The sequence below is a fragment of the Natator depressus genome, chromosome 2, assembly GCF_965152275.1.
Source record: "Natator depressus isolate rNatDep1 chromosome 2, rNatDep2.hap1, whole genome shotgun sequence".
NCBI lineage: Eukaryota > Metazoa > Chordata > Testudines > Cheloniidae > Natator > Natator depressus.
In genome coordinates this window covers 243,530,928-243,549,174 of record NC_134235.1, presented here as the reverse complement: position 1 = coordinate 243,549,174, position 18,247 = coordinate 243,530,928, and the positions used below count along the sequence as shown (strand labels likewise).

At 42.5% G+C, this 18,247-nt stretch overlaps 1 protein-coding gene across 3 annotated transcripts in view; it reads right to left on the bottom strand.

The window, feature by feature from the left end:
- Window positions 1-18,247, bottom strand: part of PTPRN2 (protein tyrosine phosphatase receptor type N2) — a 1,019,026-nt gene that overhangs the window by 606,544 nt on the left and 394,235 nt on the right. For all 3 annotated transcript variants that reach the window (XM_074946270.1, XM_074946267.1, XM_074946269.1), the window contains one exon: window positions 11,138-11,303. In XM_074946270.1, the coding sequence (XP_074802371.1) occupies window positions 11,138-11,303 (166 nt within the window). The remainder of the gene's footprint in view (window positions 1-11,137; window positions 11,304-18,247) is intronic.

The window sequence follows — 18,247 nt, the reverse complement described above, 5'->3', positions numbered from 1 at the left end:
TCAGTGCTTATAAACTTTAACTCATCCTTCGCATCCGTTGACTTCAGTGGGGACACAATAGCTAATTACAATAATTTAACACAAAGTTCACAGTGCCAATTTGATAAGGTGGCAAAATAAACTGCAACATAAAACACACATTCAAACCAGAACCCTTTGGGCAATAATGAGAGAAAATAAGAGTTTTCCAAAAGCCATCAACAGCACAATAAGCTAAAGCTTTTCTTCAGCATATGTATTAAAATAGATGTACATCTTTCAGTTAGAACAAAACTCAGTAGTGAACGAACTACACACCCCTGCATCATATGTAAAAGCACTATGCCAGAAATACCATATGCTCATGTAAATCCTACATATCCGAACAGGACCACAAAAAGTACAGTACAATTACTAGATCAGCATGTGGGATGAGAGTTTTACAAAAATGGTACTCAATGTTGTGGTATACTTTCATATTAAGAGAAAGCTGGCTGATGAGACATTTAGACACCTTGGACCAAATTAGGCCTTAGGATGCCTATATATAATTACAGTTAAAGTCAACAAAAGCATCCACAAGCAGAATTTAGTCCTCTGGACAAACATGAATTTAAAATGTCTTCTATCGTCACTAATGGTTTGCTTACATATAGCCGTGACATGACACCATACAAGAAACCACCACATTTAGTTCCAGTACTGGAAAGACAATTCATATACACTTAAACCAGCAAAGGACCTAAAGCAGAGCCCCGTTGTAGTCCAGCCATGATGGAAGACAGATCACCATGCTCACAATTTTTATGTAGATTCATAGATTTTAAGGCCATGAGGGACCATTATGATAATCTATTCTGGCCTCCTACATAACACCAGCCAAATGGTTCACTAATAATTCTTCCATAAATATCTTTTGCTTTCTTTCTGAGACTGGTATCTTTGAACCCATTTAAAAGCTACATCAGAAAAGAATGTTAATTAATACCCTGCTGTTAGTGTCAAAAGCTTATTGATGATCAAGCAAAATGGCTCCACAGAGTCTCTTTTGATCAGAACTAGTGAAGACTTTGCCTCTAAATCCTGATTGTGCAATTTCAGTGTAATAGAAAGGTCTGGCATCTGATTGCAAATAATATGGTAATTTGCTCTGCTGTAAATGTAGTTGGCACAGATTTGATTGAAAACTGTATGTTCTCTCATTTTTAAACAAAAAAAAAAGAGTGGATTAGTACTCTGGTTTCCTTTGAGTACAAGTTCTTACTTCAGTTGTGCTACAAATTTTAAGACCAAAGTGCTTGCAGCCCTTCTTGACTTTTGTGGTGATGCCCCAGTTCTCCTGTTGGCTTCCCAAGTCATTTCCGCCCGCCTGGCCCTCCTAGAGGTTCATCTTTCCCTCTCAGATGTTAACAGTTATGGAACTTCCTAGTCTTAGCCTTCACAGTTCTATCCAGTGCTAGTCTATAGCTCTGCCTCTCTACCAGTTCTTCCTCCTATTGGCTAATGTTCTTGATTATAGGTTCTAATGGAATGACATGCATGAAGTGGAAGTGTCAGTGTGTCTTTGTTTCCATAGCAAACAAAAACCTTAGTTTTACCAGATGATGTGAGTCAAAGAACTGACAATGAACTCATAGATTCATAGATACTAAGGTCAGAAGAGACCATTATGATCATCTAGTCCGACCTCCTGCACAACGCAGGCTACAGAATCTCACCCACCCACTCCTGCGAAAAACCTCTCACCTATGTCTGAGCTATTCAAGTCCTCAAATCGTGGTTTAAAGACTTCAAAGAGCAGAGAATCCTCCAGCAACTGACCCGTGCCCCATGCTACAGAGGAAGGTGAAAAACCTCCAGGGCCTCTTCCAATCTGCCCTGGAGGAAAATTCCTTCCCAACCCCAAATATGGTGATCAGCTAAACCCTGAGCATATGGGCAAGATTCACCAGCCAGATACCCAGGAAAGAATTTTCTGTAGTAACTCAGAGCCCACCCCATCTAACATCCCATCACAGGCCATTAGGCATATTTACCATGAATATTTAAAGATCAATTAATTACCAAAATCATGTTATCCCATCATACCATCTCCTCCATAAACTTATCAAATTTAATCTTAAAGCCAGATAGATCTTTTGCCCCCACTGCTTCTCTTGGAAGGCTATTCCAAAACTTCACTCCTCTGATGGTTAGAAACCTTTGTCTAATTTCAAGTCTAAACTTCCCAATGACCAGTTTATATCCATTTGTTCTTGTGTCCAGATTGGTACTGAGCTTAAATAATTCCTATAGGAGTTGTGCATCAAGGTAATCAGTGCTGATGGGTTTATTAGGACTTACCAGTTCTCTTCCCTGAGAACAGTTTGCTCACATGTCGTAAGTCTGTTATGGAAGTGTAAGATTTCCAAGAATGGTGTTTAAACAATTTTTCTGAAAGGATATGGTGAAACTGGTACACAGAGCTAACTCATTACCTAAAGGCTGAAGTACTGTAGGCACCCATAATAAACAAGTCTGGGAGGAATATACACATCTTAAACTAAAGTCAAAGGGTCTATTCATATGCTTAAAGTTAAATGCATGCTTAAGTACTGTGCTGGATCAAAGCCAGAGTTCTCAGAATCTTGCAGAATCAAGCCTTAACCTTAAAAATCTCCAACAATTATAAAAAATTGTTTGCAGTAAGTTTTTCACAAAAACCAAACATGATGGTGTGATATTGTAAGTAACAACCTTCCCCTCCAACACACACAATTAAGCAAGCAAGACTAATGTTAAAATTGCTGGCAACTCTACCTACTCCCACCTGAGTCTTCTATGAGCTAACACTAAATAAGGAAAGGCGTACTTGTGGCACCTTGGAGACTAACAAGTTTATTTGAGCATAAGCTTCAGAGTAGCTCACAAAAGCTTATGCTCAAATAAAACTGTTAGTCTCTAAGGTGCCACAAGTCCTCCTTTTCTTTTTGCAGATACAGACTAACACGGCTGCTACTCTGAAACTAAATAAGGACGACATTTTTAAATTTGCACCAGCTCCACCATCTGCTATTTGCTGAACTGGTCATGGTGAGTCAGCCAGCACTCAGCACTAAAGCACAATGTGTGATATTTGCATCATAACACAGCAAACCAAGCGTCACATTACAAGGAGGATACCTGTTGAACCAAACTCCAAATACTTGAGTTTAGTAGATTAGAAGACATAAGACTGAGAGGTGCGGAACAGCCACATATATTATTGGCCATCCAGCCAGACCACCTGAATAGCAGAGATTTTAAAGCAAACCATTAAATCTGAGTAGTATCCAGGAAATTATTGAAAATTAATGACCTGGGATTTTGTATAAGCGCTCTGTGTCAGCAGTATGGCCCTGCAGCTGCATCAGCTTGGTCTCCTGAAACCTAGTGAGCTCAGTTGAGTCGCATCAGCTAGTGCCCCTTATCAACCGCCCCTTCTGACTGGTTGAGGAAGCCAGCAGGACTCTTCTTAAGTCCAGCCCCAGCCCCAGCTTGTTTGCTGCTTAGTGTAAGTGCCTGCACATTCTCTGTCTCCCTGCATCCAGTCCCAGTCCCGTGTTGGAACTCAGCCCTACCCCTGCCTGCCCCAACTCAAGGCAATGCCTCAACAGGAAGCTCTAATTCTTGGTTCTGACTCTGCCTCAACCCTGGACTCTGGCCTTCATGCCCTGGCTCCTGCTCTGCCTGCTAAGCCTTACTCCTACTCCACCCAGTAGGCAAGACTGCTCATGACCCAATCTCCTGATGACTTTTAGCTGATACTTAGCATATATAATACCATTTATATAGCACTTTCTATCTTTAAAGCACTGTACGTACTTTAATTAATCCTCACCTCACCCCTGTGAGGTAGGGTAAATTATCATGCCTATTTTACAAATGGATGAGCTGTGAAATCTCCTAAATGAAACCATAGATTCTTATTCTCAGTAGATAGAGGTTTCTTTTCCTTAGTAGATAATGTTCAGTATTATAGGGTAAAATATTCAAAAATGCACCAATTGGCCCCTTGCTTTCTGTACCCCATTTCTGTGCTAAAACTCAATATTTACATCTCTAACTACTTGGGTTATATCCATAGTCAGATAGAAGTGAAAATACTCAGGTCTGTAGCTGAAGTACAATTCTCCCCCACAGAATTTGCCCCTTCTTAAAGCAAAAGTGAAAACAGCAGACAAAAAGAGGGTCCTGTAGCTAGGGTGCTTACCTAGGACTTGAGACCTGGGTTAAAGTCCCTGATCCATCTCAGATTTCTTGTATGACTTGGGCCAAGTCAATTACTCTCTCTGTAAAATGGGGATAATAGCACTTCCCTACGTCATAAGAGCGTTGTGACGATAAATTCTATAAACATTCAGATACCCATAAAGGGGGCCACATACTTATCTTATACTGACAGACGATCTATATAGCCTTGGAGAGATCCTCTGTAATTTGCACCCTTATATTTTCACTAAAGAATTTATTTTATATAGAGGTTACATTACAAATTACTCATTTATACTCAGACGGCTAAAAGCAGAACTTAAAATTCATGTTGCATAAGGGTTTTTGATTTTGCAACAGTCATATACAACAGCACACCAAGAGGTAGCTGGATACCAAAACCAGTATCTGACTATTCTGACTCTGACACAGTGATCCATATTACATCAATTAGGGCTCTGCTCTTTTGAGTTAATGCTCTGGATTTAAAATGAGTAGTGATTGCATGCCCCATGATCTCTTTTATTATCCTATCAGTATTAATGCTGTTCAGAAGAATAAGTTCAAAGTATATTTTAGACTGTTTATTTGAGCACTCAAATTTTCTAAGACTGGGATATTAGTACTAGATGTTTCATAGAAGCATCTAGCAATTGGTTTTCAATTTAGGAAGCTTCTGGAAGGTGGACTGGGCATCTCTTCTCGGGGCGGTCCTCTGCAGCTGAAACCCATCGTGACTGGTAGAAGGTGGTGGGAGGAGTTCTTAGAGGGGTCACAAGGACCACTTCCAGACAGGTCACCCCATCCTGGAACTCCCCCTGATTGGTCAAATCTTCTCTCGGGGCATTCCTATCAGGGCAAAACCCATCCCAATTGGTAGAGGACAGTGGGAGGAGTTCTTAGAGAGGTCACATGACACACCTTGCTTCCGGTCATGTGTCCACCTTGACCCCAGAAGTAATACCCCATGGGGTGGGACTTCCAGTGACCGGTGGGCAGGCCTTATGGGGTCAAGGGGCGGGGTTAATGTTTTATTGACGGTAGGGCCCTAGCAAAATGAGCTCCCATCAATAGTTCACAGTTGCACCCACTCCCCTTGCCAGCATCTAATGACAGTTGATCCAATCCATTCCCCTTCCCCTGTAGCTTCTGCTCAGTTCTATAATTTTCTTATCGGTTTGACAGGCATAAACAAGGATCCTGATATGCTAAACATTCTCCTTTAAACTTAGAATAGATGTTAGTTTTATTTACAGACCAAAATTAGGGCCTAAGATTTCTAGTATCAAAAAACATTCCAGTGGAGAGCTGCACCAACAGGCAGTGCTACTGCAGGAGTAGCCCATAATTATTCCATCACCATACTCTGACCAGAGCAGCTCCTTTCAGGGCAAGAGAAATGGAACCTCCCTCTCATTCCATTCTCCAGGGGGCTAAAGGAAAAGTAGGGATTTCCTGCCCCCAACAAGGAACTAAAGGAGCAGTGAAGGGTCCCTCTAACTCTCATATACCCGAATGGGACTAAAGAACCAACTTTTCCCACTCGTATCCCCTACCATCCCAAGGAGAAACAACAGGAGAGCCTCACAGACCCAGCAAGCACATACAGCACAAGTGCTCTACAGCAGGTGACAGCCTTTTATCTCATCCCCAAATGGAAAACTGAGCATCTTTTTCCAAAAAGAAAAGGAGTACTTGTGGCACCTTAGAGACTAACCAATTTATTTGAGCATAAGCTTTCGTGAGCTACAGCTCACTTCATCGGATGCATACTGTGGAAAGTGTAGAAGATCTTTTTATATACACACAAAGCATGAAAAAATACCTCCTCCCACCCCACTCTCCTGCTGGTAATAGCTTATCTAAAGTGATCACTCTCCTTACAATGTGTATGATAATCAAGGTGGGCCATTTCCAGCACAAATCCAGGTTTTCTCAACCCCCCCCCCACACACACACACAAACCCACTCTCCTGCTGGTAATAGCTTATCTAAAGTGACCACTCTCCTTACAATGTGTATGATAATCAAGTTGGGCCATTTCCAGCACAAATCCAGGGTTTAACAAAAACGTCGGGGGGTGGGGGGGATAGGAAAAAACAAGGGGAAATAGGTTACCTTGCATAATGACTTAGCCACTCCCAGTCTCTATTCAAGCCTAAGTTAATTGTATCCAATTTGCAAATGAATTCCAATTCAACAGTTTCTTGCTGGAGTCTGGATTTGAAGTTTTTTTGTTGTAATATCACAACTTTCATGTCTGTAATCGCGTGACCAGAGAGATTGAAGTGTTCTCCAACTGGTTTATGAATGTTATAATTCTTGACATCTGATTTGTGTCCATTTATTCTTTTACGTAGAGACTGTCCAGTTTGACCAATGTACATGGCAGAGGGGCATTGCTGGCACATGATGGCATATATCACATTGGTGGATGTGCAGGTGAATGAGCCTCTGATAGTGTGGCTGATGTTATTAGGTCCTGTGATGGTGTCCCCTGAATAGATATGTGGGCACAGTTTTTCCTTTTTTTCACAACTGTCTCTTAGACTAGCTTTTCCAGTACATCTATCTCTTTAAGGCAAACATCTACCCACCAGTTTTATATATTTATATATATATATATAGCCCCCATCTCTCTAGTATCAGAAGCTTACAAAAAGTGCTCCCATGACTGCACAAAGGCATAAAAGAGCCACCCCCGCATGGCAAATTGAGACACAACTGTCTCCACTTTCCACCCACTCAACAGAGTGGCATGAACCTGCAGATGCCCCTCTCTTCCTTTCTTTCCTTAGAGGTCCTTTGCCTCCGTAGTCTGCCACTTTTCTGCTTCTCTCCTTGCCACAGTAGCCTTTGCTCCTTCTTCTCAGTCACATTTGTTGAAGATTTCATTCCGAGGCTTTCCAGGAGACCCAGCTATAGGATTATTATAATACCATCCACAATATACCAGCATGGCTACTGTGAACAGCAAAACATGTCCTCCTTTAATACCAAAATTTCTTCAGTATCAAATATGTCTTGGGCATTCTAATCCAACAAAATGAATCACGTGCCTAGGTTTCAGCAGAGGCAGGATGTAAATAAGTCCAGTTTTCCCTGACAGGAAGAAACTGGCTCCAATTTAGGTGGAAAATCTGTAATTTGAAGCCTCTGTGATTCTGTATTTTCAGCTACCTAAAAGCCATGCCTTTTCAGAGAGTGAGTGAATTAAGTCTAGTATTTGATTGAAAGGATTCACAAATATTGACACTGCAGAAGTTTGTGAGAAGGTAAAGCCCTCATTAGGCCTCGGTGAAAAAAATGCCAGCTAATGTCTAAGGGACAAATGCCACCAAGTGCTCATTTCCTGAATAAATTTTTCCAACAGAATGACAGCAAAATGTTCTTTAGAGCTGTAAGCTCTGGGAAAGAAACTCCCCAAGCCTTGTGAATGACTTTCGGTTTACTCGCTGGTGAGGTGATTATCAAATGTTAAAATACACCTATTGAGCTTGCAATGGATAATGTCTAAAACAATGCTAATAAAAAAAAAAGGCATGACACCAGGAACTCAAACTGCTCCATGCATCAGAATCACTGGGGCTTCTGTAACTGACAGTAAACTATAGATAAAGTTTGTTGTGTCCCACGACTTAAGCCTCAAGATGGTTATTACTGCTGCTGTGGTGTGTGAGGTAAACCTCAAGCTCACTGATATTTACTTATATGTGCATTTTAGAATGATGTCATACACAATTGCTGAGCTGCAACCTGATGAATATGCAAATCAACCACTTTATTCTGGTTAATATAAATATATTTGGGAGATGGAAGGAAAACTACAAATCAAGATTTTCAAAATTGGGTTCCTAAAGTTTAGCTTCATACTGTAAATCCTCTAAATAAGAATTTAGGAGCCTATTTTAGGCACTCATCTTTTTAAATTTCAGAACGCTATTAGGGCAAATCAGAATATATTCAGGAACTGTCTCTTAGACTAGCTTTTCACATTCATGAAAGCAATTATAGATTATCTTATTTGGCCTACTGTTAGCATTTGTTTTATAATTCTACATGCTGTTCCTACAAACTTCACCCACACCTCCCCATAGCCAGGAGAGGGAGATAGTGCCAAAGTAGCCAGGCATAGTGTAGTGCTCTCTGCCAACACTACAGGCAGGATGGGATGGCAGAAGACAATAAATAGCTTTTTGGGATCCAACTGGCACCTGGAAAGGACATGTTTTGATGGAAGGGGCAGAAAGAAGAAGCCAGAGAGAAGCCTATACTTAGCAATAAAGGTGGCAATTCTAAGGGAAAGTAGCATATAGAACTTCTAATCTTCCTGCATTTTTAATAAATAAAGTACAGAAGATGAAAAGAGGAATACAATTATTTAATGTCTGCTCAGAATTCATCAATATTTGGAGAAAATTATGAAGATGTGCAGTTTCCATTGTGGTATGCAATCAAAATTGAGCAAAATCTGTATCTGTTTTCAATTTGGTAAGTGGTTTGACTCTTAAATGCAGTTCTTAAAGTTATTTTCCTTTTCAAACCATGAAGTTAACATTGCTTGTCAGCTGTCTAGCAGATTCTTAAACACGCTAGCTTGTATTTTATTTAAATACTACTCCTTTTACACAGGAATACATTGTATAAATATGGAACGTTTCACTTATTACTTTTTGAAAGATCAGCAACTGCCTTTGAATTTTAGAGGTGAGAAAGGTCTCCAAGAGACTGTAAAAGGGATAATTAGCTTTTGAGACATTATTTGCTGCCTGTTTTTTACTTCTATTTTGTATTACAGATAATGCAGTCTGAGTCACAATCAGTTGTTTTAAAATGCTCCTCAGTGGAAAGAATCCCACAGTTTGTTTCTATATGTGCTTCATTTCCAGATTTTCTGCTCTTTATCTCACTCCCTCAGGTTTCTAAGTACCTATCTCCATGGCAACACTCAATAATGTTGGTGGGTGGTGTTATCACAGCAGGCTTCCCTACAGAAGATCTCAGACATATGGATTATTTATGAATTTGCATGACAGCACCTACTGAAATATCTTTTGGGCAAATTTACACTTCCCTGAAAGATAGAGCCTTCAAAGAATGACAACCTCACTCAATGTCCTCAGAATCAAAACCGGACACTCAAAAAGCTGAGCTCAGGCACCAACGGGAGTGGGCCCATTCATTAGTTCCCATACCTAATTTGCTGCTGCCTAAAAGTTTCTCTTATCCTAAATAAGTACCTGTTGTCATATCACATAAATTCTAACTTACTGCTGTTTACTCCAGTCCATGACATTTGAGATATTTCTGATTTCGGACCATAATACTTCTGTTTTGTGGTAGCCGTATTATTAGGACATTAAAGAGACAAGGTGAGTGATGTGTTATTGGACCAACTTCTGTTAGTGAGAGAGACAAGCCGTTGAGCTTACACTGAGCTCTTCTTCATTTCTGGGAAATGTAGTCTGTGTCACAGCTACAAGGTGGATTTTTTAGCGTAAGATATTTCCAGGGACCATTCAAGGTGTTAACACCCCTCTAGTCATAGTGGGGAAAGGAAGGGGATGGGAAGGCAGGGGAGGGGGGCTAAGTGGGTTATAGACTGTTGTAAGACACCATAAATCCAGTGTCTCTATTCAGCCCATGATTTTTAGAATCTTGCAAAGTTATGAATTTAAGCTCCCAGGCTTGTCTTTTGAAGGTGTTGTGCAGGTTTCCTTTGAAGATGAGAACAGAGAGGTCAGATATAGAGTGATTCACTTTGTGAAAAGTGTTCATCCACAGGTGGTATGATGTTTTTGTCTTTTATCATTTGTGTGAGTTCACTGTGAAAGTTCATTCAAGAGCACAGTCATTGTCTAGTTTCACTCATATAGTTGTTGATGGGGCATACTACGTGCTGTGATAAGTATGTAGAGGACACATGAATCCTGAAGGTGTATTGGGGAGGGTGCTGAGCATCACAGCAGTGGAGATATGACTAGGAATTTTGCATTTGTTGTTCTGGTGCCACTCTGAGCTGGTGTGTCCTAGTCTTTGGGGAGCTTGCTTCTGATGAGCTTGAGGGGTTGGCTGAAGGCCAGAAAAGGGGATTCAGAAAAGATTTCTTTCAGAATGTGGTCCCCATTGTATATGGGTTGTAACTGTTTAATGATATCCCATATGGGTTCCAGTTTGGGGTGGTAGGAGCATAAATTCATAACCTCGCCCACCTTGTCTCTCCAGAATCTTTCAGACATGTGACAGTTAAATAAAATGTCAGGTACAACCTGTACCACTGTTGGGAATCACCAGAAAATGCTACTGTAGATGGTCTTGCTAGTTCTATGTATATGAGTCATTAGCTCTTAAGGTAGCAAGCGGGGGAAAGAGGTTTGTCAGCTGTGGCAGTTTGGTTTAGATACCAAGCATATCATCTGTAAAATCTGTCTTCCATGCCTGACTCTCTAACCCATAAGAATCTTTTTAGGTGCACCTGCTGCTTCCAGGTTGCATTCATGCAAACAGCCAACACATTAAGACATTACAGGGTGCCAAAACATTACCCAAGAGGTCAAGAATATCTGCCAGTTTCTTCGAAATACCATATTGCATTCCATGAACTTGTTAAAGACACAGTTTTTAAAAATTTGAGCATGTCTCTTGACCGTGGACAAATACATCAGCTTTTATCTATCTACTGAGAGTTTATTACACTAGATTTTACAATGCATTTTAGTTGAGGCATATGCAGGAAGCAGACCCTGTAACAATACAGAACATAAGAGGTAGGTTCTTAACCAGTTCACCTTTTTGGGGAGACTGCTTTTATTCAGTTTCCTATGTGTCTTAACTCAAACAACAAACGCTGGTAGCAGGGTGTAAAGGGAGAGGGCAGAGGAGAAGGAAGGAATTAATATTAAATGTAGAAAGCACCTAAAGATACAACCTTGACAGAAGCTTTATCGTTCTTCATCCTTGGATATAAATTTGGAGCTGCAGGTTGCGAGAGTATACCTAGGTATGCCAGATATTGCTGAAGAGACTTGGCCAAGTCCACATCCTTTTCCAGCTCATAATTCCTTTCATTATCAGCAGCACTCCGCTTTGAAGCCCTGCACATCAAAACCAAGGAAAAGAGTGTTACCGGCATAAATGATATACACTGAACTCAGAAAAAAAAATCACTACATTTTATATTTGAAGCTACAGGAGTCAGCTCTATGTGATGGTTCTTAACAAAAAATACCTAAAGAGTTTTAAACATGACACTAGAACATGTGGGAAATGTCTATATTTCAGCAAAAAGAAAACATAAATCCACTGGTAAGGTAATAAAAATAATGATTATAATTAATGATCTAATAGCAAATCAGCTACAAAGCCTGAATCAGGACAAAGTTTTGTCCAAAGGGGGAAAAATATTTGTAAATACAAGAGGCAATATTACAGTTCACCCTAAAGAGATACACAGCTGTGCTTACAACAGAACTTCAAAGAAATTATTAAACCTACAATCAGAATCCATTTCTTTTTAGGCCAATAGTTGGTCCCACACCTAACTTGCAAAATCCCCAGATGCCACTGGCAAAGGACATGCAATCAGTAGGGCTTAAATGAGGTGATGGGATGGAATGAGAGTTTCTTCTGATCTGCATCTGTGACCCAGATTCTTATGTGATATACAGGTTACCTATTTTTACAAAATATATTTAGCTCGACTCTGAGCTCAGATTGAGCCAGCAGCAATGGTAGCAATGGTACGGTATATCTGTACATCTCTGAATCAGTTCTCATGTTCTTCATATTCTTTTTTTTTTCCCTTAAGTCTCCAACTCATACATCTGCCAAAAAAACCAACACAAAACCCTCAAATCTGACCAAGTATAACTGCTCTAGAGGTGTCTGTGAGTCTGCCGAAAATCTGGAATAACAGCTCAGAGGTGTGAACAAATCCACTCATCCATCTCATTGAGATGTTAACTTGAGTGCCTAATGATGATAATTTAAACGTCAGCGTTGTTAACTATTTCATTCCTCATGTAAGAAAAGAGACAGAGATTCCCAGATATGCATTTCTGTGGGCGACATCTAATTTTGATGTTTACAAGTGGCATTTGGTACATTCCACCATCTCCTTCCCAATCAAAGAGTCAAGTCAAAGGCGCCCAGTTGCATTCAGACTGCACGCATGATTTTATTTTGAACATCTGCAGTCCAGGGGTGCTGGAACAATTTTTATAGTGGGGGTGCTGATGATGGAAACCATGTATTTGGTGTTTGTTACTACTACTTCAAGCCAGGGAGTGTGGCAGCACCCCCAGCACTCCTAGTTCCCGCACTGCTGCAGTCTACTGTGAGCAGTATCTATGTGTAAGGGGACTCTTGTCCCCTTACTAAAACTCAGTGGGGGTGTTTTGGTTGGCTAGCTCCCAGTACCAAAAGAAAGGGTTGATGGGAAATCAGAACCCTGAGACTGACAGTCCTCAGGAACAATGGAGAGAGGCCAATGCTCCAGGTCAGCCTGATTGACAGGGTGGGCAGGCTAATCAGGGAGTCAGGAGGCCAGGGGCGTCCCATCCTCCATCCTCCTCCATGTAAGCTGTGTCAGACAGAGTGAGGTCGAGCTAAGGAGAGAGCAGGGGCCGAAGCTGAGCTGGGGAGCAGAGCCATGCCAGCCACAGGAGCCAGAAAAGCAGCCCAGGAAACAGATCAGTGCTGGGAGCAGAGTTACAGAAGCAGCCCAGAGAGCAGCCCTGTGCAGGGAGCAGAGCTGCAGCAGCCAGAGCCAGAGGGGCCAGAGAAGCAATCCAGGGAGCCGGAGGCAGAGTAGCAGCAGCAGCAGTGCTGAGACAGAGTGGTGGAGCCGGAGCTGAGGCAGAGTGGAGCTGGAGCAGTCCAAAGCCGGGTGCGGTGAGCAGCTGGGGAGAGCGAAGGGGACCCTCGGCAGTGGGCCCTGCGCAGGGAGACACCCCAGCCAAGAGGCCTTGCAGGCCAGACTTGGAGGGAGATCGTAACCCTGATGGGGTGGGGGCAATGCTGGGAAGAAGGATCCTGCCACTTAGAAGTCTGAGAGTGTGTGGCCACCGCCAGAGCAAGTGTCCGAGCTGCAGCATCCCTGCAGTACCGCCAAGGCCTGAGGAGGAGGCCTGGGACTGTGAGGAACAGACTGTGAACTGCCCTGACATTCCAGAGATGCTACCCATGATGTCCCCATGCCACAGAGTGGGGTTATGTGTTTTCCTTTAACCTTTCTCATTTCTTCCTTTTTTTAAAAAAATTGATTGCTGTTTAATAAATTGTGTTTGCTTTGAATTGCGTGTAATGATCAGTAGTTCAGGAAAGTGTCCAGTGCAGAGAGAGCACCCCGAAGTGGGGACACCCTAGCCTCTGCCCTAAGTGATCACAACAAGGTTGGGGGTCGAGCCCCCAGGAATCCTGGGCCCAGCCTTGTTGGAGTTACAAGGACTCTGCCACACAGGAGAGTGGAAGGGGAGACCTTGAGGTCAGGCAGGCCTCTGGGTAAAGGAAGTGGGAGTGAGGACTCAGATCCTTTCACCAGCCCATTTCACCAGGGTAGCGTGTAAGCCAGGAAAGTTCCCTGCAATAGCAGGACCATTCCCCCGCTTACATATGGGCATGTCTACATGTAAATTGCTACTGTGGCACAGCTGCAGCCGCACTTCCGTGTAGACACACACAATAGCAACAGGAGGGGTTCTCCTGCACCTGTAGTAATCCACACCCCTGAGAGATGGTAACTAGGTCAATGAAAGAATTCTTCTATCGACCTAGCACTGTCTATACTGGGGTTAGATTGGCATAGCTATGTCTCTCAGGGGTGTGGCTTTTTCACTCACCTGAAAGACACAGCTAGGCCAATGTAGTTTTCAGTGTAGATCAGCCCTCATTTTATGGACTCACACAGGTGGAGTATATTTTGAAGGCAGAGCTTGGAAGAGTACCACCATGCTGAGTTTTATTTATTCATTAACAGAGCATAGAGACCAGGGAATGGGTGGTCAGGCCTAGTGGTCAGAGCCAGGGTCAGAAGTCAGGAACCAAAGCCAGAGTTGGAGTCAAGGTCACACTGAAGTCAGGGCCAGAGTTGAGGTCAGGAGTTACGCCAAAGGTTGAGCCACAATCAGTGTCAGGAGTTATACTATGGGTCAGCACTGGAGTCAGGAACCAGGGAACAGCACCGGGGTCATGTCAAAAAGAAAAGGAGTACTTGTGGCACCTTAGAGACTAACCAATTTATCTGAGCATAAGCGCTCACGAAAGCTTATGCTCAAATAAATTGGTTAGTCTCTAAGGTGCCACAAGTACTCCTTTTCTTTTTGCGAATACAGACTAACACAGCTGTTACTCTGAAAGGGGTCAAGTCAGAGTCAGACGCCAATATCAAGGGTCAAAGTGGAGTCAGGAACAGTGCCAGGGTCAAACCAGAGTTAGGGTCCAGTACAGCAATAGATCAGAAGTTCATGCCATTGCTCAGACAACATCCTGTGCCTCCTTCTGGCGTAAGTAGTATGTCTGGGCCAATCAGTGGGGCTGGATGTTCACTCCAGTCAGCAGCTTCATGGGCGGAGCCTTTAGTGGGCCAGAGTTCTTAGAGAGCTGTTCGGTGGTGGTCACAATCTGGGCACTTCCTGTGGACATATGGGCCTAGGTTTGTGACCAGTGATCCCTCACACAAAGCTTCAGCCTGTCATGTTTATATCTAAAAATCAAGTGTCCTGCCTTAATTCTGATCTCAGAGTGGTGAAAGTCTGAAGTAATTCCACCGTAGTTGATGGAGCTATACTGGTGTGACTTCAGACTCAGGCCACATAACTCTTATGAGATGCTATAACAGGGTGGTTTGCCCCTTAAGTGCTGGGACTACTAGGGTTACCATCTTCAAGATTCCCAAAAAGAGGACACTGCTGGGGGTGGGGGGAGCTGATAGAGATGGGTACAGTTGGGGGGGTTCTGGAGCGCTGTGTGTGTACTGTGTGTGTACTGGGAGGGAGTATTTAGGGGATACTGGTGAGGGTATTGCAGCCTTACTCTCGAGGTGGGGGGCAGTGTCACTCCATCATGGTGGTAGGGTGGCTGGCACAGACCCGGGATGTAGCACCTGCCATCTGCCAGTTCCTCCCTGCCTCTCCCCCTCCCCAGGATGGGGAGCCAGGGCCTGGGTGGGTGGGATTTGCGGCTGCGGCAGCAGCAGAGGGACCAATCAGGACGTGCAGCCAGCTCTTTTTGAGCTGTAATGTCTGCTCCACAAAAAATCCCAGACATTTCCTCTTGTTTGAAATATCTGCTCAGACAGAGGATCAAAAAAAAGGAAATATCTAGGAAAATTTATGGTAACCCTAGACTAACCAAGCTTGATTACAGAATAAGGCATACCTGCGCTGAATGCATTAAATCAGGTAATTCCCTCTAAGGGGCAAAAGGTGGCTGCAATGAAGGGGGAAGCTCAGGAAGATTATGCAGAGAGTGAGAAAAGGCTTCTGCAGAGAAAACCTTGAGATCCGGAGAGTTGCCCCAAGCAGGAAGGTCTGGGAGGAGCAAGATTTAGGGCTTCTGTGGAGTTAGGAATGGACTTTATTTTGGTATTTTGAGTTTTATTTGCAGTTTAGTTTATAGTAATAAACTTAGTCATCAAGGAGGGGTATTTTTGACAAATAAAAAGCATGAAAGGCAGTTTTATTGGAACAGTCCAAGAGGGGAAACTGAGGCAGGCTGCCTGTAGTGTGATCCAATGCCAGGAGGAGCCACACAGGAGGCAGCTGTCCCAATTATACAAACCCTCAGCAGATGGCTGAACTTGGTAGCGTCATTTCACTACAGCCACATTTCCAAGAAAGTAGGGGAGAAGGCCCAGAGCCAACACACAAGTACAGAATCTTTGACCAAACAGGTCAGGCATGTGAGATTCTAATAGGTGCAGGCAGAACTCTCAGTCTGGGGGCAAGAAAGGTTATGGTTGCTTTGATACACTCTGAATCCTCCTAATCATGAGTTGCTCTGCAAACCACGGAATAATTTACAGAGCTCTGGAGGCCTGCATAGGATATGGCAACCTGTCCCAAACTGCCAGTAAGTTCCAGCATTGCCTGGAATTTCTGCAGTGCTGTGAGTTGCAGCCCCAATATGCTCCCCTATCCCAGAACACCAGTTACACCAGAGCTTGCAAGGGAGACAGTAGAAGGCAACTTTATGGCTGACTTCTTCAGTTCTCGCATCAGGGAATCCTCCACTGGCCAAACCTACAGAGTTTAGAGCAGCCTTGTGCTGCTTTTACTCAAGAAAAGGGCTGTGTACTTTCACCACTGGTGTCAAATGAGATACGCTGATTCTGGGGGACTCAGGCAATTTCTGCAGAGAGGACTATGGGGGCACTACTATGTAGTTCTTGCTAGTTTCCTATGCTACTTGTATCCCTGTGTAAACATTCTGGTACATCAAAATACCCTTCTTTTGTTCCAGAACTCTACATTCTGCCTTGTAATGCAGGTTGGATGCCCAGGTTAGATTATCTGAGTTAAACTACACCTGTGCATGCAAGTGCACACACACCACTCCTCCTTTTCTATCTAACTGAAAGCCAGTCTAAAATTTCTACCAGTTTGGAACCGAGTAAGTCAGTACAACTTCTGCTTCAGTGAGAACCAACTAATCTGAAGAGGCTCTCATCACAGAAGCCATCCCAATGATCTATCAATTCCAAATGTTCCTCTCATCCCTTAGTTAATCTCGAACATCACTCTTCTCCTTTCTTAATTTACTTTAAGAAGAAAGGGAATGAAAACAGAAATGCAAGACCAAATTCTGCCCTCTGAAGTCCCACTGAAGTCACTGGGAACTGCCCACACATATCCGAAAACAGAATTTGGATTAGCCCTTACAAACTCCGGCCTGTGGCAGTTGTATTAACACTCACTCTGACAATGAAAACAAATTTCTCTTTTTCTTAAGGAGATGGGAATTGTCTCAAATTGTGTTAAATATAGCACTAATTGTACTTTTTGACAATTTCCAGAGGACATGCGTCCATGCTGATGACGGATTCTGCTTGATAATGATCCAAAGTAACGTGGACTGACGCATGTTAATTTTCATCATCTGAGTCAGATGCCACCAACTGACGGTTGATTTTCTTTTTTGGTGGTTCAGGTTCTGTAGTTTCTACATCGGAGTATTGCTCTTTTCAGACTTCTGACAGCATGTTCCACACCTCATCGCTCTCAGATTTTGGAAGACACTTCAGATTCTTAAACCTTGGGTCCAGTGCTGTAGCTATCTTCAGAAATCCCATATTGCCACCTTCTTTGCATTTTGTCAAATCTGCGGTGAAAGTGTTCTCAAATCGAACAACATATGCTGGGTCGTCATCCGAGACTGCCATAACACAAAATATATAGCAGAATGTGGGTAAAACCACAGAACTGGAGACATACAATTCTCCACCAAGCAGTTCAGTCAGAAATTTAATTAATGCATTTTTAACAAGCGTCATCAGCATGGAAGCATGTCCTCTGGAATGGTGATCAAAGCATGAAGCGGCATACATATGTTTAGCATATCTGGCATGTAAATACCTTGCAACACCGGATACAACAGTGCCATGTGAACGCCTGTTCTCACTTTCAGGTGACATTGTAAATAAGAAGCAGGCTGCCTTATCTCCCATAAATGTAAACAAACTTGTTTGTCTTAGCAATTGGCTGAACAAGAAGTAGGACTGAGTGTACTTGTAGGCTCTAAAGTTTTACATTGTTTTGTTTTTGAGTGCAGTTATGTAAAAAAAATTCTACATTTGCAAGTTGCACTTTCACAATAATGAAATTGCACTAGTGGACTCGTATGAAGTGGATTGAAAAATACTATTTCTTTTGTTTCTTTTTTACAGTGCAAATATTTGTAATAAAATAATAATATAAAGTGAGCACTGTACACTTTATATTCTGTGTTATAATTGAAATCAATATATTTAAAAATGTGGAAAAACATCCAAAATAGTTACAATATATTTAAATTAATATTCTAATTATTGTTTAACAGTGTG